The sequence below is a fragment of the Saccopteryx bilineata genome, chromosome 6 (genome assembly GCF_036850765.1).
Source record: "Saccopteryx bilineata isolate mSacBil1 chromosome 6, mSacBil1_pri_phased_curated, whole genome shotgun sequence".
Classification (NCBI taxonomy): domain Eukaryota; kingdom Metazoa; phylum Chordata; class Mammalia; order Chiroptera; family Emballonuridae; genus Saccopteryx; species Saccopteryx bilineata.
Window position 1 is genome coordinate 121,343,511 of NC_089495.1, and position 21,951 is coordinate 121,365,461.

The 21,951-nt window shown below is 49.4% G+C and overlaps 1 protein-coding gene across 5 annotated transcripts in view; it reads right to left on the reverse strand.

The window, feature by feature from the left end:
* The window catches only part of BID (BH3 interacting domain death agonist), a 62,753-nt gene that overhangs the window by 13,892 nt on the left and 26,910 nt on the right, over positions 1–21,951 (reverse strand). For 2 of the 5 annotated variants that reach the window (XM_066234510.1, XM_066234509.1), the window contains exons 3-6: positions 17,363–17,579; positions 13,967–14,106; positions 12,613–12,825; positions 8,339–8,374 (exon numbers count right to left, since the gene is read on the reverse strand). In XM_066234510.1, the coding sequence (XP_066090607.1) occupies positions 8,363–8,374; positions 12,613–12,825; positions 13,967–14,106; positions 17,363–17,579 (582 nt within the window). In that variant the 3' untranslated portion in view covers positions 8,339–8,362. Of the gene's footprint in view, positions 1–2,863; positions 5,352–8,255; positions 8,375–12,612; positions 12,826–13,966; positions 14,107–17,362; positions 17,580–21,951 lie in introns of those variants that run through there. The other 3 variants (XM_066234507.1, XM_066234506.1, XM_066234508.1) reach the window with 2 other exon arrangements.

A 21,951-nucleotide genomic window follows, 5' to 3' on the forward strand; every position in this document is an offset into this window, starting at 1 on the left:
CAGACAGGGGTTGCCACGTGGATCCTGGTTGGGGTGCATGCAGGAGTCTATCTCCCCTCCTCCCACTTAAAAAAAATTCAAGGAAAGTTCTGAAGTGTGTTGAGTGCCTGTTAATCTCTGTCAGTGATATATCTTCATGTTCTGGGTTTTGTTTTTTGTCTTTTTTTTTTTTTTTCCTGAAGCTGGAAACGGGGAGAGACAGTCAGACAGACTCCCGCATGCGCACCAGGGGGCGATGCTCTGCCCACCAGGGGGCGATGCTCTGCCCCTCCGGGGTGTCGCTCTGTTGCGACCAGAGCCACCCTAGCGCCTGGGCAGAGGCCAAGGAGCCATCCCCAGCGCCCGGGCCATCGTTGCTCCAATGGAGCCTCGGCTGCGGGAGGGGAAGAGAGAGACAGAGAGGAAGGAGAGGGGGAGGGGTGGAGAAGCAGATGGGCGCTTCTCCTGTGTGCCCTGGCCGGGAATCGAACCCGGGACTTCTGCACGCCAGGCTGACGCTCTACCACTGAGCCAACCGGCCAGGGCTGTCTTTTTTTTGTGTGTGTGTGTGACAGAGACAGAGAGAGGGACAGATAGGGACAGACAAGAAGAGAGATGAAAAGCATCAATTCTTCATTGCAGCACATTACTTGTTCACTGATTGCTTTCTCATATGTGCCTTGACTGGGGGGCTACAGCAGACAGAGTGATCCCTTGCTCAAGCCAGCAACCTTGGGTTCAAGCTGGTGAGCCATGCTCAAACCAGATGTGTACACGTTCAAGCCGGCAACCTCGGGGTTTCGAACCTGGATCCTCTGTGTCCCAGTCGGATGCTCTATCCACTGTGTGCCACCGCCTGATCAGGGTCATGTTTGGGTTTTACTGTCCCATTTAGGGAGGGAAGTTTCTAAGGGTTTTGGTGCACTTCAATTAATACAGCCTGAGGTGAGAGTGAAGCAGGGGTTAGTGTAGTCAAGAATTATTTCCTTCCTGGGACTATTGAATTGGATTACTCTACTCTAATCGCTATCTTTTTGAGTTTGCATAGGGTAAGAGCAGACTGGTGTGTTATAATAAAATATGTTCCTTTCAGTGTTTACACTTTTAAACTCTGTATCCTCAAACCTATGGCTAAACACAGTTAAGCACTAATGGAAACTAGTTTTATTTCTGAGCTGCTAAAGAGAGATCTTTGGGTCTATGTTCTCCATGAAATAAGGGTAATCAAGAAATAAGGCATGTGATAGGATGCTACCATGTGCTGTTGAACATTAATCCAGAGTTACTTGGCCAGTTGCATTTTGCTGGCTAATGGTGCAGAGCTGGCATCTTTGCTGGCTTTCTCTAGACTGCGCCATGCAAGTTCCTGGGTAGCAGCAGGAAGTGTCAGGGTCCCCTTCTATCTTCACTGCCTTACCCTCTGCTGCTGGCCACAGAAGGGCATACCCTAATAAGTGCTGCTTATAGCAGCTGCTGGTTTTGCTACTACATTTAAAAGAAAATAATTTGCCTGACCTGTGGTGGCGCAGTGGGATAAAGTGTCGACCTGGAATGCTGAGGTCACTGGTTCAAAACCCTGGGATTGCCTGGTCAAGGTACATATGGGAGTTGATGCTTCCTGCTCTTCCCCCTTCTCTCTCCCTCTCTCTCCTCTCTGAAAAAAGAATTGAAAAACTAAAGTCTTTAAAAAAATAATAAAATAATTTCAGGCCCTGGCTGGCTGGCTCAGCAGTAGAGCATTGGCCCGGAGTGTGGAAATCCCATGTTCGATTCCCAGCCAGGGCACATAGGAGAAGCATCCATCTGCTTCTCCACCCTTCCCCTTCTCTTTCTTCTCTATCTCTCTCTTCCCCTCCCATAGCTGAGGCTCCACTGGAGCAAAGTTGGCCCGGGCGCTGAGGATGGCTCCATGGCTTTCGCCTCAGGTGCTAGAATGGTTCCAGTTGCAATGGAGCGACACCCCAGATGGGCAGAGCATTGCCCCCTGGTGGGCATGCCAGGTGGATCCTGGTCAGGCGCATGTGAGAGTCTGTCTCTCTTGCCTCTCTGCTTCTCACTTCAGAAAAATACAAAAAAAAAAGTAATTTCTCATTCTCCCTTTTTTTGGTGGAGGTTGGTGGTAGGAGGCTATTCCTTTTTGCCCCATGACTTACATCTAAATCTAAGATAAAGTGAAAATTCAGAATAAACCCAACATATTCATACAACTCAAATGCAAAATTAAGAATATCATCCTGTTGCCTGACCAGGTGGTAGTACAATGGATAGAGCGTTGACCTGGGATGCTGAGGACCTAGTTTCGAAACCCTAAGGTCGCCAGCTTGAGTGTGGGCTCGTTGGTTTGAGCAAGGGGTCACTGGCTTGGCTGCACCCCCCTGGTCAAGGCATGTATGAGAAAGCAATCAATGAACAACTAAGGTACTGCAACAAGTTGATGCTTCTCACTTCTTTCCCTTCCTGTCCCTCTGTCTCTCTCACTAAAAAAGAAAGGATTATCACCTACCCTGTTTATCATTTCTCACTCTTTGAACTGTTGAGGAAAAGTTTTTGCTAGTAAGTCTCCACAAACACTTAACTGCTGCACTGAGTGTCATGATTTCTGATAGCTTGGCAAAAAGCCAGTGAATGTTTCTTGAGAAAAAACACCAGAATTAAAGAATGCTAATTTATCCTCCGCAATAAAATGGTAATTCTGAGCCCAGAGAAAGCAGTATCTAGCGTGCCTTAGGGGGACTCTTGATCATCATTGACCTCTGGAAAGAACTTTCTAGAGAAGAGAAACCAGGGTTGCCTGTCTGGTTCTCCTCCTCACCACCCAAAGTCACCCTGACACCGGCAGCTCCCCATCTCTGGTGTCACATGCAGCCACTACCGAGGCATGTAATGGGGCGAGGAAGAGTGAACAGATGTGGGTGTCTGAGCCACAGCTGCCCTCCCTCTCCACAGGCTCTGTGCTGACTCTGCCGCAGTAGGAAGGGGGTGCGTGCTCCCTGCTTTTTCTAAAGGTACGATGGCTAATGTCATACCCATAAGATTTTAAAATTGTCTCAAGAAGTTTTATAGAAATAAAAAGTATTATAGGTAAAGCTTTTTCCTTCTCTTCCTACTCTCTTAATTTCTTATCCCTTTTTACACAAACTTATTTTTCAAGAAACTTGAGTGATATTTCATCGGGGGAAGGGCTGCAGGCTGTCATTTTACTTCCTCGAAGCAGTTTCCCCCTGCGGTTCCTCCCAGCAGTCATTGCGGCCTTCTGGGGAGGGCTGACTCTTGCCATTTGCTACCCTCCCGTGACACCACCCATCATTTAGGAGGGTCTACCAGGAGATGGGTTTGAATTCAGGGTGCATCTTTGTTCCATATTAGAATATCTTTTTTCTAAAAAAAAAAAAAAAAAGTGGGTAATTATAATTTTAACACATTTTATTCGAGCGTTTATTAACTTTTCTAGTTTCTAGCATAGGAGAGGCAGTGATTTGAATTTTTCTGACTCCAAGTCTAGTGCTTTACCATTTCTTGTGACCTTGCAAAGCAGTATTGGCTCTGCCTGTCTGCTGCTCAGCGCTGTGCTCCCGCATGGCACGCCTGGAAGAGGGACCTCTGCTGGTGGCACAGCTGCCGCGCAGGCCAGTCCCACTGAGTGTGCTCCCAGGGAGATGAGTCAGGGTTGTTCTCAATGTCCAATCATACCAGGTGTTTCCCTTTAAGTATCAAATGAGATGCCTTATTTAAAGAATTAGCAGTGCCTGACCAGACGGTGGCGCAGATAGTGTTGGCCTGGATGCTGAGGACCCTGGTGTGAAACCCGACGGTCGCTGGCTTGAGCATGGGCTCATCCAGCATGAGCGTAGGGATTATAGATATGAATGACCCCAAGGTTGCTGCCTTGAGCCCAAGGTCACTGGCTTGAGCAAGGGGGCACTGGCTTGGCTGGAACCCCCCCACACCCATCAAGGCACATATGAGAAAGCAATCAATGAATTAAGGTGTTGCAACGAAAAACTGATGATTTATGCCTCTCATCTCTTTCCGTTCCTGTCTGTCCCTATCTATCCCTCTGTGTCTGAAAAAAAGAAAAAAGAAATTAAGCCTGACCAGGCAGTGGCGCAGTGGATAGAGCATCAGCCTGGGATAGGAGAAACAGTGATTTGAATTTCTCTGAGGACCTGGGTTCAAAACCCCAAGATCACCAGCTTGAGTGTGGGCTCATCTGTCTTGACCATGGGGCCACTGGCTTGAGTGTGGGATCATAGGTATGACCCCACGGTCGCTGGCTTGAAGCCCAAGGTCGCTGGCTTGAACAAGGGATCACTGGCTCGGCTGGCGCCCCCTGGTCAAGGCACATATGAGAAAGCAATCACTGAACAACTAAGGAGCCACACGAAGAACTGATACTTCTCATCTCCCTTCCTGTTTGTCCATCCCTGTCTGTCTCTCTCTAGCTAAATAAAATAAAAATAAATTTTAAAAAAGTTAACAGTATCCTTGTATAGAGAACAGCAATTTGAAATTCATCATTGGTTGTTACCTCAGTGGAGCACTCCACAGAGAGCTGGAACCTGTCCTATTCCTCTAACATCAATACATCCTGTCTTTCTTTACACAGAGCCATTTAACCTCCCCTAGTTTGTCACCAGAGTCCTCCACCCGGGAATATGTTTACACTGCAAGAGCCCTAGCCAGGCAGCTCAAGCTCAGGTTGGAACTGCTCTCAGGTATATTTGCAAGGCCTTTAATAACAGTTACCAGGTAGCCGCTGGCTCAAAGTAATTCTCACCCTGTTTTTTCACCTTCTAAGGGGAAATCTAATAGAGATATTGCCTACCTTGTGTTCTCTGTACCACTGGTAGAGACTGGGAAACTGGTTTATTAATTCAGAAGAAAAGTTTGGACATTATAAGATTAGTTTTGTTGCCTCCTTTCCTGGGAAAAAAGGAAGTGGAAGCACAATGCTCCCCATTAAAGATTCTGGAATAATTTGGTGATTCCTGATGCTTCTAGCAAGAGCACTGTGTTATCATATAGATTGGTCCTTAAGGAAAAGCACATTTTTCCTATCAAAGTCTTCCATTTCTTTCTTCCTTTAAAAGTGCCTCTTTCTACCTACTTCATGTCTTCAGCAAGTTAAATTATTACTGGTCCAAATGCTCCCACAAGTACTGGATTCAAACAGGAACCTTGGATAGTTAATGCAAGCATCTCACTGCAGCAGCACAGACTTCCTTTGTGTGAAGGTCATTAGCTCTCCTGGCCAGCGACTTGCCCAATTTATTGTTGTGGGTTCATTCTGACTCCTTTCCCTCCTGTCATCTGCATTTGACCAGTCAGGAGAAAGGGGTGGAATACAAAGCTGAATTTCACTGTTCGAAGTGCTGTGTGGGGGAGAACACGGTGGTTGTAATAAAATGAGATTTGAAGATAACTGACGGCCTCATGTTTACTCCTCCTGATATCCTTAGCTGAGGGGTGTCATTTCAGATAATCAGGCTTGGAGTCTTCCTAAGTACATACTTGGTTAGACTTCAGGTTCTGAAAACATGAGCTAACATGGGACACTTCATACTTAAGTTCCCAGCTGATGCAGTTAATGGAATGTGGGAAATACGAGCATGAACCACTGCTGGGGAACCTCAGGTGGCCCTGAGCAGTTCAGCACCACGTGCTTGGTCTGGAGGGGAGACTTTCGGGTGTGCCGGCACCCTTTACTTCAACCAAGGAATTCCCATCACAATTTAAAAAGTTTACATGTGTGTACAGAATGAAATGCACTCCCTGAAACGAAATCACTTCTCAGTTCTACCCACAAGATTTTACTGTTACAGGTGTGAAATCCACCTCCTTCCAGAGTGTCCCTGAGTCCTGGCCTGGGTGGGCTCCACATTGGATCACTTGCTACAGTAGAGATTTTTCCATGATGTTGGCTGGGGAGATGAGGTGACAGTCTTGCTTTGTAAGCAAGAAGGTAGATCTGACTTGCTCTAGTCTAGAGAAACACTAGGTGTGTGTAAAAAATGCATTAAAATACTGGCCTAATGTGCTAATTTAAGCAAAACAGCAGAAAGTAAAGATGTCAAAGATTACGAGAAGTATTAAACGGTCTGGTACTGTTAGCTGCTTAGAGCTCTTTCCTCTTCCATCAGTTTAGTCGACTACAGGCAGCCCCCAGGTTATGGACGAGATAGGTTCTGCAGGTTTGTTCTTACATTGGATTTGAAGTTAGAACAGGTACATTTACCTATTAAATGCAACTTAGATGTTCGTTTTAACATAGTATGGCTTTTTACCTTTCTATACATAGAAATACTTAAACATTTTGAAACGGACAGAACCTGTCTCTTCATATTTCAATTGTTCTTTCTGGAAGGCCGTCCCTGGCTCAGTGAGAATGGGACTGTAGGCACTGACACTGGTATGGGCAAGAGTGTGTATGTATATGAGTGGTTCACCTTGTTTCCACTGTGATCAGAATCTTTTCTTTTTCTTGGGAAAAAAAGTCCACTCCATAACATTCATAAAAATAGCATTACTAGAAAATAATTTTTCCAAATGATGGCCTTCCTATCTGCTTTTACTATTTGCAGCACGTTGTGACCATCCCGCTGAGCCAGCCTGGGCATGGTCTGCACTTAATGCTGGTGTGCAGTCCTTTTCTGGTGTTTTAATACCCAGCTAACAGAGAAGTTTATTCATACTTCATCACACTGGGTTCTCCAGTGTCAGTCACAGCTATTACGGCATAAAGGTCATAGTGTGGCACAGACCCACCAGCCGCCCTCACGTATGTAAGCAGACCCCAGGAGATATCTGGTGCTGGCGCTGGTGCTGGTGCTGGGAGGCAGACAGGGCGGCACTGCCTCCAGTGCACGCTCCTGGTTGGTTTGGCCGCTACCTAAGAGATTTGATTTTGTTGCAACGTGTGTTCTGTGTCCCTGGAAAAGGCAACCACTCAACTGTTGAGTTTTTCAGTCTGTTGTTTCATTTGTTTATGCCTAGAGACTCCTGTGCTCCCATGTACAGCTGCTTAGGCTTGATGCACAGTGGGGTAAGGCTGAGAAATGAACATCTAAGATTGTTAGCAGAGGTCTGCATGGGTACGCCGTAGCTTCTGGTACTGCACACCCTAGAAATTTTATCAAAGCCTTGACTTCCTGGAAGGAGAAAGGGTGATTTTGGAAACTGATGGGCTAGAGCCCTTAAATCAACTCTGCACCTTTTAACTGCCAATGGTTTTTCTTGACTCTAATAAAGAAATCAAGCCCTAGTCGGATAGCTCGATTAGTTAGAACATCATCCCAAAGCACAGAGGTTGCCAGTTTGATCCCTGGTCAGGGCATATAAAGGAACAGATCTCTCTCTCTAAAATCAATACAATAAACATTAAAAAATAAATAAAAAATGAAAAAGACTTCAGGTCAAAAGAAGTCCCATGTGTTCTGAATCCAGAGCCTCCAGTGCTATCTGGTTTAAACAGGAGACTGTTACTTCCTGAGTATGAAGATGTTACCCAGTTGGTGGGGTTTTTGAGAGTGTGTGCACCCCTTCTTTGATCCCTGTTCTGTTCATGCACGCTGCTGTAACACTATGTCCCGAGATTGCACTTTAAGACACAGTAAAGGAGTTTGTTTTTTAAAACAAAAAACATTGTGACCTGACTAGGAGGTGGCACAGGGAATAGTGTCGGACTAGGACGCAGAGAACCCAGGTTCAAAACCCCAAGGTTGCCAGCTTGAGCGAGGCTCTTCTGGCTTAAGTGCAGGCTCACCAGCTGAGGGCAAGGTCGCTAGCTTGAGCATGGGATCAAAGACATGACCCCATGGTCACTGGCTTGAGCCCAAGGTTGCTGGCTTGAGCAAGGGGTTACTCACTCTGCTGTAGCCGCCCTGCCCCCCATCAAGGCACATATGAGAACACAATCAATGAACAACTAAGGTGCTGCAACGAAGAATTGATGCTTCTCATCTCTCTCCGTTCCTGTCTGTCTGTCCCTATCTGTCCTTCTCTCTCTGTCTCTGTCAGTCCCTATCTGTTCTGCTCTCTGTCTCTAAAAAAAAAACCACACCAGTGTTTTTCCTTCTGCCTAATAATCTGCTTTGAACTTTAGTTTTCACGTGTAGTCCTACACAACTGAAAGAAGAGAAAGGCGCCATGTGTAGGTGAATATACAGAATGGTATGAGTGAAGCTCATTCAAATGTGTGTAAGTGGACTTTTTCATTCAAGTATATCAATGTAGAGATTTCTAAATGGGCCCCCAACTTAAAACATCACCTTTAAAACCATGAATAATAAATAACTTTAATCTTGTGTCTACCTAAGAACTTTGTCTAAATGGTCACTGGAGGCAGCGATGTCAAGTTTACCCAGATGGCTCTGCAGCTGTCCATTCAATCCATTTCCTAGAGCAAGAAAGGAAAAGCCAGAATTAGCCAGTCCAATTTTTTTTTAACACCAATGTATGTAGTTACACTCTCTTCTTCATGCCTTCCTTTTTGCTGTTGCTCCCCATGCCTAGCTTGTATCGAATGACCAGGTTCCCTTTTTCCTTCCTTCTAACAGAAGGGACACATTTCTGCAATGGCCCGGGTAACATCTCAGGCTGTGTCGGCTGTTGGGTCTCTGCTATATGGTCTTTGTCACAAGGGCTCAGTCCTGCTGTCACAGTATGGACGCAGCCAGAGTGAGTACACAAATCAAACGTGGCTCTGCTTCAGCAAAACCTTGTTCACAGAAATGAGCAGCAGGCCAGCCGAGGCTGCAGCCATGCCTTAACCAGCCCTAGTAAACGACCGCAAGTTCATCCTTCATCTTCGCCAAACATAACGTTGCCTTTGTTAGAACGTACATTCAACTTGTATGACATTATCTAAATAGGACTTGAACAAGTAGTTTATTTCTCTCTGTGCCAGCTGTCGGCACCAGTCTTGGGGGCCAGAGCCTGTCTTACTGGTCTTTGTCACTAAGATGCTGCCCTCACCACACCCTCACACACACTCAGCCTGTGGGTGGGGAAAGGCAGCAGAGGGCAGGTTCCTGCTCTTTGGGGACACAGTGCAGAGATGCACGTGTCATTCGGCTGCACCCTTCTATCTAAGTCAGTGACATGTCACACCTGGCTTACAAGGGACCCTGGGACACGGAGACAGGGAGGCCACGTGCCCACTCATAAATCCGATGACACACAACAGGGACGACAGATGCTAGGAGTACCTGTCAGTCTCTGCCACAACTGAAACTGACTTTCTGATCGCTTCAAGGAGTGGTTAGAGTCTGTAACGCCTTACCCTACCAAAACCAAAACCTTGAGCCTGTATATATTTATCTGAGTTAACGCCCATGTGAGTTTTTGGTGCTCCACACCTCCAATTTAACAAATGCTGCTGCTTTATTGGTGATCACTTTCTAAGGTCTAAATCAGCTCTAATTTACAAACCAGAATTCAGTCCTTAAGTATTCTAGTGCCGCCTAACCAGGTGGTGGCGCAGTGGATAGAGCATCGACCTGGGATGCAGAGGACCCAAGTTTGAAACCCTGAGGTCGCCAGCTTGAGCGCAGGCTCACCAGCTTGAGTGTGGGATCACAGACATGACCCCATGGTTGCTGGCTTGAGCCCAAGGTAGCTGTCTTGAGCAAGGGGTCACTGGTTAAGCTGGAGCCCCCCAGTCAAGGCACCTTGAACAACTAAGGTGCCACAACTATCAAATGATGTCTCTCATCTCTCTCCCTTCCTGTCTTGCTAAAAAAAGATAAAAAATTCTAGTGCCATAATCAATACAGGTGAAGCTGGGGTTTGTGCATTCTCTGGAGCCCCATCACCTACTTCCTGCCTCATGAGAACAACTGCAGAAACAGATTTCAGGGTGCTGAGACATGGGTGTGTCCCCTACTGGGCCACTCACAGTGCCAAGAGGTGCCAGTGGTGGAATAAAGACTCTAGGCCCTGGTTGGTTAGCTCAGTCAGTTAAAAGTGTCATCCTAGGCCCTGGCCGGTTGGCTCGGTGGTAGAGCGTCGGCCTGGCATGCGGAATTCCCAGGTTCATTTCCGGCCAGGGCACACAGGAGAGGCGCCCATCTGCTTCTCCACCCCTCCCCCTCTCCTTCCTCTCTGTCTCTCTCTTCCCCTCCTGCAGCCGAGGCTCCATTGGAGCAAAAGATGACCTGGGCGCTGAGGATGGCTCTATGGCCTCTGCCTCAGGTGCTAGAGTGGCTCTGGTCGCGACAGAGCAACGCCCCGGATGGGCAGAGCATCGCTCCCTGGTGGGCGTGTCAGGTGGATCCCGGTCGGGCGCATGTGGGAGTCTGTCTGACTGCCTCCCCGTTTCCAGCTTCAGAAAAATACAGAAAAAAAACCAACAAAAAACATCATCCTGAGATGACAAGATTGCATGTTCGATTTCTGGTCAGGGCACACATGGGAAACAACCAATAAATGCATAATGAGTGGAACAACAAATAAATGCTTCCCTTCCCCCACCCCTCTCTGTCTCTCAGAAAAAATAAATCAAAAGAAATTAAGCCCTGGCTGAGCCTGAGCAGACGGTGTGGAGGACCTGGGATGTGGAGGACCCAGGTTCGAGACCCCGAGGTCGCCAGCTTGAGTGTGGGCTCATCTGGTTTGAGCAAGGCTCACCAGCTGGAGCCCAAGGTCACTGGCTTAAGCAATGGGTCACTCAGTCTGCTGAGAAATCAATCAATGAACAACTAAGGAACTGCAACAAAGAATTGATGTTTCTCATCTCTCCCTTCCTGTCTGTCTGTCCCTCTCTCTGTCTCTGCCACACACACACAGCCCTGGCTGAATAGCTCAGTCGATTGGAGCGTCATCCCAGAGCACGGAGGTTGAGGGTTCAATTCCTCAATCTCCTTTAGGGTCAGGGTACATGCAGGAGCACCTCCATTTTCCTCTCTCTCTTCCTGCCTCTCTTTCTCAAGAAAGACTGGGTTTGAGCCCTAAGCTGTAACGCAGACAGGTGTTAACATCTTGCCCATTTCCCTCGCCTACCAGACGTTGTTGGTGACACTGCTCAGGAACTTTCTCAGGCTTACCTGCTTCCAACAATTCAGCTTGGTTTAATACCCGATTTGAGAGTTATATCCATCTTTCTGTTTTAAAATGTCTGTAAGGCCAGTAGTCACAGCTATCACAGCCGCCTGGCTCATGCAAGTCTCATTTGATTCGGATAGATGGTAATGAAACAATGGAGTCAAGAAATGGTGGGCCATATCTTTTATTCTAGCTTGCACCTGGCAGGCGAGTAAACACAAACACACTGGGCTCCAAAACCCACTCACTCAGCACTTACAAAGCTACTGACACATCCGTGTTTTCCTAGAATCAAAGGCTCTCACTAGCTCAGCCACCTGTTCCCCATCTCCTTCTCTCTGCACAAACTGGCTTCTCCTTCAGCCCCCCCCCCATCTTGACTGCTTGCCTCTTCTGCAGCCATGTGGCCTCTTCCAAAATGGCCTCCTAGCTCCTCCTTTTAAAACTTTTCCACCTGACAATCCCTCCTCCAGCAACATTAGCATAACCAAGCCCCTTCCCAAGCATGAAGGTAATTAACATTATCACCTGGGCAATGCAATCATGCGGTCAGCGGCCATTTTTTACAATAAAAGTGAGCAAACCAAATAACACAAATTTTACAAACTTATTTGCCCAACACTGTATAACTGAAGTCCAAAGCAGTCAAAGAAAGTTTTTAAGGTTTACAAGTAAATATATAAAGAGGTTTGGATGCCTGAGTAATGCTTCTGACACACAAAACTTCAAATATTCCCTAATATCTCCACATTTATAGAAAATACATCCATCAACTCCCCAGCTCACTCTATGAAAGTGAAGCAGCAAACTTTAAGGACTGCTTGAGCAAGAGGTCACTGGGCTGTCCCAGGTGGCATCATAAACTGTGACTTTTTTTTTTAGGTTAAAAAAATTTTTTTAACTTATTTAGAGTGAGAGGGAGGGAAAGTACAAACGAGAGACAGAAACACAGATCTGTTCCTGTATGTGCCCTGACCGGGGATCGAACCAGCAACCTCTGTGCTTCGGGATGATGCTCCAAACAATTCAGCTATTCAGCCAAGGCAAGAACTGTGACTTTTAATGTCCTAATTATGGTAATTATGGGGCAGGTTTTAGATAATATTTCCTCCCTTTATGATCTTTCCTTTTGGTCTCTCTCCCTTTCAACCTTCTTGGTAAGCATTTTTTTTGTGGGGGGGGGGGAAGGGCGGCAAGCATGTTTTTGTTAAAATTTTAATTATACTAATTTCTGTGATAAGGTGTGTTGAGAGCAGACAGGGCAGCTCAGCCTTCTGGCCTGTGTGTCTACCACACGACTGCAGTCCTGTACTAGCAGGAAATAAGCCGTCCCTGCTGATGGACCACATCTTACAGCTCAGGACATTAGGATGTGCATTACCACATCCTACCACAGAACTTTTTTGCTTATGAAAGCAAAAGCAAGCCCTCCACCTGAGCCAGAAGGTCTGTAACCACCTGCCTCACTGTTTGGTCAGCAGAAGCCGAGGGCTGTGCCGTGCTTCCTAGCCTCGGAGGGAAGTGGGTGCAGGGAGCAGGCAGACACAAGGGGATTTAGTGAAACACCAAGGGCCTGACACCACCAGTTCTTACATTTCTGAGTAAGTCTCTCACAGAGGCGAGTAGGCTCCGGTTAATAAAATTCACTGCTGCGCTGAAGACATCACGGAGCAAGGACGGCGTGTGACTGGCCACCTTTTTGGCCAACAGCATGGTCAGTACCAGCCTGGTCTTCTCCTCCTCCATGTCTCTAGGGTAAGTCCGCATGGCCTCCTCCACAGCAGCAGCGAGGCACCTCCTTCTATCCTGTACAGGGGTAAAGAGAGAAGGCTCGCACAGCACCTGGGGCACTTGCACTCTTCCCTGGGGCAGGAAAACCAGTTTTCTGGAGGGGAGGATGGGGAAGCCTGCTATTAAATAGCTAAGATGGCTGAGAGAGAATGAGAAGCAGATTAGTTGTGTGGGGTGATGGAAAGAAAAAACAGATCACTCTCTTTAGTGGGACATCACCCGCACAAAGGTCCCCGAGTATCGTACGTGGCACATTCAACCCTGACAGAGCCCAAGAAACTAAGTTATCCCCTGCCGCTGTGGCCCTTCCAAACTGAGAATTAGTTATCGACCCAAGATGACTCAGGCCTGCTTCCCGGTATAGACTTAGCCAGAGGGAGGAGGGAGGGCACGTGTGACGTTCCCACCCACGTGGCACAGCAGGAACCAGGAGACCTGAAAGGGCCTGGAGGCTGCTGACTGGCACGGAGAGTTAAGATGTGGTGGGAGAGGCCCCCAGGCAGAACAGTACTGGGTCCGCTGGGCTTCCCTAACTGCCGCTGGAACACACTGATGGGGAGACCACAAAAAAGGGACAAGGCTTCCAGAGGCAGGAGGTGTGACCTGACTGAACCTGTAGGATTAATGAAGTTTTAGGTTGTGAGGGCCACCTGTGTTTATATTGGTAGTCAAAAGAATGCACCCTCTCTCCCCGAACTTGTGTAGACATATCTGACGACCCTGGGTGTTCCTCGCTCCCACGCTTCCTCAGGAAGGACCCACTGCCTGTCAGCCACAGTGCTCAGCAAGTGTCTGTGTGTGGGTCCTAACCACGACGTTTACAGTAGGAGGCTAAAATGTCACTTTCTTGTCACTCCTTGGTGAGCGACATTTTTATTCAGCTCCTTGAAACTGAAGATAGTTATTTCTGGAGGAGTCGTGTATACTTTATACATCTTTTTAGAGGCTTTTATCCCCAAATTCTTTACTCTGACTTAAGGTTCAGGTTTCCTAAATGTCATTAACTTAATTTTTCTGAAAGGCAGGTGAGCACACTGGAATTTCTATTTCCTATTCCCTTGTCTGTCTGATAGGAGACAGAGGGCACACCTTGCGGGTTCAACTGATGATGGAAAAGGCCCTCACACTTCCCAATCAACCCAGAAAAAGCAATTACCTCCTCTGCCAGGTTCCCATTCCTGAACTGCACCACCAGGTGATCCACCAGGTGTGGGGAGACGTTGTGGTCCAGTCTGTCCCCAATCTGGGCCAGCTGCCTGGCGATGGTCCGGATGACCTCCTCTTGACTCTCGGAATCTGGATGTTCAGGCAGGGGCAGCGGGACAAAGGAGACTCAGACAGCAGCTCCATGCCACACCCACACCTTTTACCCCCTGGGACAAAGGAGGGGGTTCTGCTTGGGAACAAAGCCAGCCCCCATGTCCACAGCATGCCCATAGTGGGGCAGGGTCCATGGGGGTAGAGTTCTGGGTCCAGGGACAGGGCCTGAGTGAGCAGAAGTCTGGTTGGAGAAGCAGACTTAACATCTGTCGATGCAAAGGATCAGTGATGCTGGGGCACCTGTGACTGTGAACATGGCAGCAGACTTATGCGCCAGCTCTGTGTCCCGTTGTCTAACAGGTGTCAGCCTAAGAGGGTGCTGGGACAGAGGCTCTGCAGTCACATGTATAACTCTGAAGTTACAGCTTCACCTCTGCCACCCCCCCCCCTCACGTCCTCATAGGGTAGCTGTGGGAATCACTGCCTGCCCCAGTCCCGTCTCACTGAGTAAAACCTGTCTCCACTCTGCCCTAGAAGGCTCTGTGCGGTTTGCCCAGGCACTCTGACAGGAACTCTTCCCACCTCTAGGCACAGTGGCCTCCACAGAGGGCAGGCTCCTTCTCTCACTCTATCTGGTCAACTCAACTGCCGCAATGTCCAAGACCGACTCCCACTCTCACTGCCTCGCGCCCGCCCTCCTCCTCTCCCACTTTTCCTCCGGTGGCACTCACTGCCCGCCTGTGTTCTCCGTCTGACTTCCTTGCCAAAACACCAGCTCCATTAAGGGCTGACTTTCTCATCTGTTCAGTTGGCTGCCAAACACGCAGTACTGCGTGGAAACCATGCAAGGCACACAGAAGGTATGGCACAAACAGCTGCATGAGTGAATGAGTGAGAAAGTGAATGTGCCCCACACCTAGCTCCTCACTGAGTAGTCGCAAATGCCGGCCAATGGCTATTTCTCCAATTAAATCGTACACTTCTGTGTCTGAAACTTCCCTCTGGTTTACCCGGGATGGTAATCTTATCCTTACCCTGGTCTGTGCAGCTGCCACTGCACCCATCGGCAGACACCCAGCAGGTCTTGTCTTGCAGCACTGACACAGCCATGCTCCCCATGGCCGCTGCCACGCCTGGGTGGCCCCCGTGGAACCTCACACCTGAATGATTGCAGCCTCTCCTCACCCCACTCTCACTGCCCTGCAGTCCACTCTCCAATGTGCTGGGCCAGAGAGGCACCTGGAGGTGAGGATGAGGAGGCACTGAGAGGCATGAGAGCCTCCTCACAGTCTGCACCCCGCTGCTTCATCAGCCTCACCATAGTGTAGACCACGGCATGTGCAGTGGTAATGTGACATCCCTTTCCTGCTCAGAACTTTGTTCATGCTCACCTCTGCTTAAGTGACAAGTCCCCACCTTGCCTTAAATCACCGTGAACTTCAACTATTACTTGCAACAAACCTTCTAGTGCAAATCATCTATTCACAGCACCCTCCCCCAGCCCTGACCTTCCATCTGCGGGGTTCTGCTTCAGCAGTCGCCTGTCCCTCTCCCGGATCTCCGGGGCAGGACTGCACGCAGCTCCGTGGCCCAGTGCAGGTCCGCTGCAACCCTGAATCATCTCCTGATTCCCCAAAAGGAAGAAGGTACTCACCACCTCCTCCACAGCTCCCTCTGCCCTGACTCTGCCTCTCTGACCCCTAGGCTTTCCAGCCTGTCTCAGCAACCTCAGGAGTCTGCATTCTGCAAACTGAGTGACTTCCCCAATGAAACTCATGGTACGGATCCTCTATTTTGCCTTTTGCTTCCAAATCTTGTCAGGTACTTAATCAACACGCATGTTTTCCACCAGAGGGTTACGTGATATGTGCAGCCTCATTCTCCCTTTTGCAAACACTGTCTGAGCCAAGCCTTTTGTTGTCTACAGCAGTGGTCCCCAACCTTTTCTGGGCCACGGACCAGTTTAATGTTAGAAAATATTTTTACAGACCAGCCTTTAGGGTGGGACGGATAAATGTATCACGTGATCAAGACAAGCGTCAAGAGTGAGTCTTAGATGGATGTAACAGAGGGAATCTGGTCATTTTTTTAAAAATAAAACATCGTTCAGACTTAAATATAAATAAAACGAAAATAATGTAAGTTATTTATTCTTTCTCTGTGGACCGGTACCGGTCCGTGGCCCAGGGGTTGGGGACCACTGGTCTACAGGCAAGGGATGGTGTAGACGAGCAAAGGACAGCCCAGGAGACAGCCTCTAGTGGTGACTCCAGCAGCAGCTTCTGAAAGCATGGCCATCCCTGTCCCCACCCTACCTTAACCTTCCCCAAAGGGGCTGGGAGCTCCTCCTCCAGTCTCAGGCCAGCCTGAAGGCAGGAGAGCTGGTTCTAAGGCAGAGAGTATTTGGCACACCCTGGCTTGCGGGGGTTGGGGGAGGGAAAGGAGGACTCCTGCCAGAGCCCCACCCACTAGGCTTGAGACAGAGGCTGGATGGGCTGCTGGTCTCCTTCAGGGTCACCAGAGGGCAGCACAAACTCCTAGGCCAGGAGATGTCAGGGTGGCAGGACTCCAGGCCCACTCCTCCACAGAGAGGCTTGGGCCGAGGCTCTCTGCATCACCTTAGGCTTGCTTTTGAGGCAGAGCCTCTAATCAGGGCACGCACTAGTTGCCCACCTTCAAACACACTGGTTCAGGCAGCCAGTTTGGGGACCAGGAACCATGCATTTTGAAAAAGTTTCCATGAGATTCCAGCATGCATATGACCAAGCGAATTCTCCAACCTGGGAACGGCTGAGCTCAACATGCCACCCAGCCTTGGGCCCTTGGCCTTCCCAGCACGGGACAGTGGAGGCAGCAGCAGTGGCGCAGAGGGGTGGAAAGGGGTTGGTGGGCAGCGCAAGGGAGAGGGAGTGCCCGGATACAGCAGCGGGAGGAGGGGGCCCAGAGCAGGGAAAGATGCCCGGCCCAGCTGCACAGTGCTTGTTTGATTTGGAGCTGGTCATTTTCTTCCCTGAGCCTGTTTCCTCACCTGGAAATGAGGCTCAAGATACATCTATGCCCCATAACACATGTGAAAGAAAAGGTGTGAGATGCTCTACAGACACAGAGTCCTTGTCAAGGAACTGAGTGGCTTTCCACAGACTGAAAACTCAGCGAGGCCTGCTTCCCTGGGTGGGCCAAGTACAGACCTAGCAGCCATGCAACACAAACATTACGGTGGGTCCCTCCTAGCACTTAGATTCCCTACATGTCACTGGTGACAGCAAGGCAGAGAGGCCCAGCCGATGCCTACCTGTCCCTGGGCCCTGCAGGACGAAGCGGCTGCTGCACCGGTTGCCATCTGTCTGCAGGTCATCGTCACGGTTGTCCCACAAGCAAGCTGGCACAGGCAGGCCATGGCCCAACTCCTGTAGCTCCTTGTGGAAACTGGAGTTGGAGCAGTTTTGGAGGAAGCCAAAAACCAGCAGGTTTGTGATGTGCTCATCCTGGAGGCCTGAACCATTGCTGACCTACGGTGGAAGGGGGTCAGGATGGCTGAGCTGCAGAAGGGCTCTTGGTGCAGTGGGGTCTGAGACAGCCTCACTGGCCTGCCCAAGAAACCTGAATGACCCTGTGGGCACAGGGAGCCCACAAGAGGTCTCGGTGGGCAGAGGCTAAGTCGGCAGCACCTGTGTGTAGACAGCAAGAGAAAGCCTGGGCCCTGCGCACGCTGGCTACCTACCACCTGACTGACATCCTGACAACATCTGCCTGGGCCGAGCTTGCTTTAGGGGCAGGAAGATTCCAAGGCTATTTCAGCAGTTGAGCAAAAACCATCTTTTCTATGACGTCCTTACTTTTGCCCAGGCCATGTGTCTTCTACCAACCTGAGCCCACCCTTCCTGTTCAGGTGTCCAGCAGGTAAACAATCTTTCTTCTCCATAATCTCCTTTTGGGCCCAGTCTGGTACTACTCAAACAGCAGATATTCTATAAATACTGGGTAGTTGTGACCAAGCACCCTCTACCCCTAGGCAGGGTTCGTGTACTCCAGGCAGACATGTCTTTTAAACAAAACCTGCGGAGGACCAATGGCACGACACCTGCTCTGGCCCAGCAGGGCCCTCCATCCTTTGAGTAGTCCTATGGCAGCAGCTCAGTTCAGCCTCTATGCTGTGGGGACACAGGACGGATACTTCCAGGGTCCTGACTGCATTTGGGGCAGAGTCCTTGGCAAAAACAGGTGAGCACTCGTAACAGCAGCAACCAGGTGTGCTCAAAACAATCACAAACCCAGGAGGAGAGAGGCAGTCACCTGGAAGGCCAGGGACACTGAGCTCTGCCCAGACAGACACATGCCACGCAGACGTTCTGGGTAGAGTGAGTTCAGCAGAAGAGGAAGGCACAGGTAAAATTTACTTTATCTCCTCAGTCCTCAATATTTTTCATTAGAAGAACCAGAAAACTTTTAGGGGACAATTTTTAGGAGGCAAATTGTTTTAAATGAGAAAAATGCATAAAATGAAGTATAATTAGCTCTCCAAAATTACTCCTAAGGACGGGGGAAATGTTATATAAAAGTTCTGTCGAGCCTGACCAGGCGGTGGCGCAGTGGATAGAGCGTCGGACTGGGATGCGGAAGTACCCAGGTTCGAGACCCCAGAGGTCGCGCGCGGGCTCATCTGGCTTGAGCAAAGAGCTCGCCAGCTTGGACCCAAGGTTGCTGGCTCCAGCAGGGGGTTACTCGGTCTGCTGAAGGCCCGTGGTCAAGGCACGTGTGAGAAAGCAATCAATGAACAACTAAGAAGTCGCAAGGCGCAACGAGAAACTGATGATTGATGCTTCTCATCTCTCTCTGTTCCTGTCTGTCTGTCCCTGTCTATCTCTGCCTCTAAAAAAAAAAAAAAAAAAAAAAAAGTTCTGTCGAATGATTACAGTAAAGCCAGGTGATGTGAGGAAGCTTAAAGGGCCAAAGCCAGGCTTCATCTCCACCTCATGGGGAAAAGGGAACTGAAGCACTGTTTTGGGGTAAACTGTGTTCCCCAAAACGAAACATTCAAGTGCTAATCCCAAGTGCCTGTGACTATGACGTTACTTGGAAATCATGTTAAGACCAGGTCATCCTGGACCACAGTAGGCCGGAAATCCAATGCCTGGTGGCTTTATGAGATGTACACACAGACACAATGACACAACGCACATGAAGACTGTAGTGTGTGTTAAAAGCCAAGCTGCAACGAGCACTGCTGGGGCCACTGGAAGCCAGGAGAGGGGCAGCACACAGTCTCCAATGGGGCCCGAGAGGGAATCTACTGCTGACACCGGGACTTCCAACTTCCGGCCTCCAGAACTGCAAAGCGGCACTCTGCGTGCCAGCCCCAGGGAACTAAGAGAGGCAGAGGACTTCCTTCTGATCTAGAGGCCGATAAACAGGTGTCCAAAGTCTGGGCGCCAGGTCAGGTTATCGACTGCACCTGCAATCACCTCCATCTTCCCCACATAAAACCAAAGGAGCAGAACTGGCTGGGAAGGGAAGGAAAGGCCGTCTAGAAGCCAAGAGTGACCCACCAAGTCCAATGTGTAGCACCAGCTGGTTGGAAAGCAGTTTGAACAAACTCTAGTTTGATGACAGGCAGCAGGCTCAGAAGACAGCACAGCACTGAACTTGAAGAACAAACAAACCTGGTGACAAGCTGAGTACAGAACTAGGATCTTTTTTTTTTTTTGACCCTCCTATTAATAAAAGTTAAAACGGGTGTCAAATGATGAAAGATTTCATAGTTGTTTATCCTTTTAGGTCACAGAAAAAAATGTTAAAAGAAATGGTCAAGACTTAGGAAGTCTTGCCTGATCAGGCGGTGGCGCAGCGGCGTCGGACTGGGATGCGGAGGACCCAGGTTCCAGACCGCAAGATCGCCAGCTTGAGCGCGGGCTCATCTGGTTTGAGCAAAAGCTCACCAGCTTGATTCCAAGGTCGCTGGCTCGAACAAGGGGTTACTCAGTTTGCTGAAGGCCCGCGGTCAAGGCACATATGAGAAAGCAATCAATGAACAACTAAGGTGTCTCAATGAAAAACGGATAATTGATGCTTCTCATCTCTCTCCGATCCTGTCTGTCTGTCCCTATCTGTCCCTCTCTCTGACATTCTCTGTCTCTGTCACACACACACACAAAGAAAAGACTTAGGAAGTCTTGCTGGAAACATTACAAACTTCATCCAAAGGAGACATGCTAAAATCAGCTATGGTGCAAAGAGAAAGACGGAAAGCTATCTAGTATGTTCGATAATTTGGCATAATCCTGGTGCCCAAACCTGGTGGAAAGAGCACCAAATAAACAGCAACAACAACAACAAAAAAAAACAAAACCAAAAACCAACAAAATTAATCGTAATTTTGTTTTTCTAAATATCAAAGAAGTCAAAGAAAAATGCTACAATATGAACAGTACCACATGTAATAGTAAGGAAAAAAAACACCTCAAACCGCCACATTATGATAAGTGAAATAAGCCAGACGCTGTAGCACAAACACCAATTCCTCTTCTGTGAGGAGTCTTCTAATTCTGAGACAGCAAGTGGGCGGGCTGCCTGGGGCTGGGTACCGCGAGCTGGGAGCTGAGCGCTCCCCGGGGCTGGGGGGGGCTGGGTACCGCAAGCGCTCGGGGGGCTGGGTACAGTGGGCTGGAGTCTCAGCCAGTAGAGGGAGCGCTCCCCGGGGCCAGAGTCTCAGCCAGTAGAGGGAGCGCTCCCCGGGGCCAGAGTCTCAGCCAGTAGAGGGAGCACTCCCTGGGCCAGAGTCTCAGCCAGTAGAGGGAGAGCTCCCCGGGGCCAGAGTCTCAGCCAGTAGAGGGAGCGCTCCCCGGGACCAGAGTCTCAGCCAGTAGAGGGAGCACTCCCTGGGCCAGAGTCTCAGCCAGTAGAGGGAGAGCTCCCGGGGGGGCCAGAGTCTCAGCCAGTAGAGGGAGCGCTCCCCGGGGCCAGAGTCTCAGCCAGTAGAGGGAGCGCTCCCCGGGGCCAGAGTTTCAGCCAGTAGAGGGGACTATCCCGTGGCGGGAAGGTGGTGCTGGCGGCCCAGCGTGTGAATGTGCTTAATGTCCCTGAACTGGACACTCAAAATGGTTAAAATGGTATATTTTATGTATGTTTCACAACAATTTTTAAAAACTGAGGGGAGAAAAAATCAAAGAAAAAAGTAATAAAAACCTATACCAGGAAGAAGATTCTGATACTGGGAGAGGCGGCCAGACTCTGCCACGGCAGCAAAAACTGCTCAGGGCTCCACTGTGGACCCTGACTATAGGACACTGGGCAAGGTGCATCTCCATTTTCTACCTTGAAGGGAAGAAGGTCACGGGAACTGATTTGGTTAACTGTAGCCACCTTCTTGCAAGGAAGAAATGTCAGGAGACGTGGGGTGTTGTGGGGAGAGCGCTCCTGACAGTAAGCTGGAGCACAGCTGGCAGTGGGGGCTCCAACCCAAAGACACTGAAGACCACAGAAGGGGCACACGTCTGCCAGCTGGAGAAGTGACAGTGAGGAAGCATACAGGGCCTGGAACAGAAGAATGTCTTGGCTCAGAACAGGCCGGTATTGTGTCCATGCAGGCCAGTCCTGCAACACCCTCAGCCCTCGGTACTGTGGTTCCTGTGCTTCAGAAGGATGTCCGCCAGGATCTGCTCAAGCCTCCCGGAACCAGGTGCTGCTCTAGGGTCGGGGATTCAGAACCTGTGGGCCTCTAAGTTCACTAACCGCAGACCCTTGGCCTTTCACAAATCCCTTCCTCAGTGGCCAGTGGGGCACTCGGTGGGCACACCGAGCAGCCGTGTGCTAGTGGCCTTGCAGACATTACACAACTTGGCACAGTTCAGGTGCCAGCGGTTGAGGGCAGTGGCATGGCCTCCA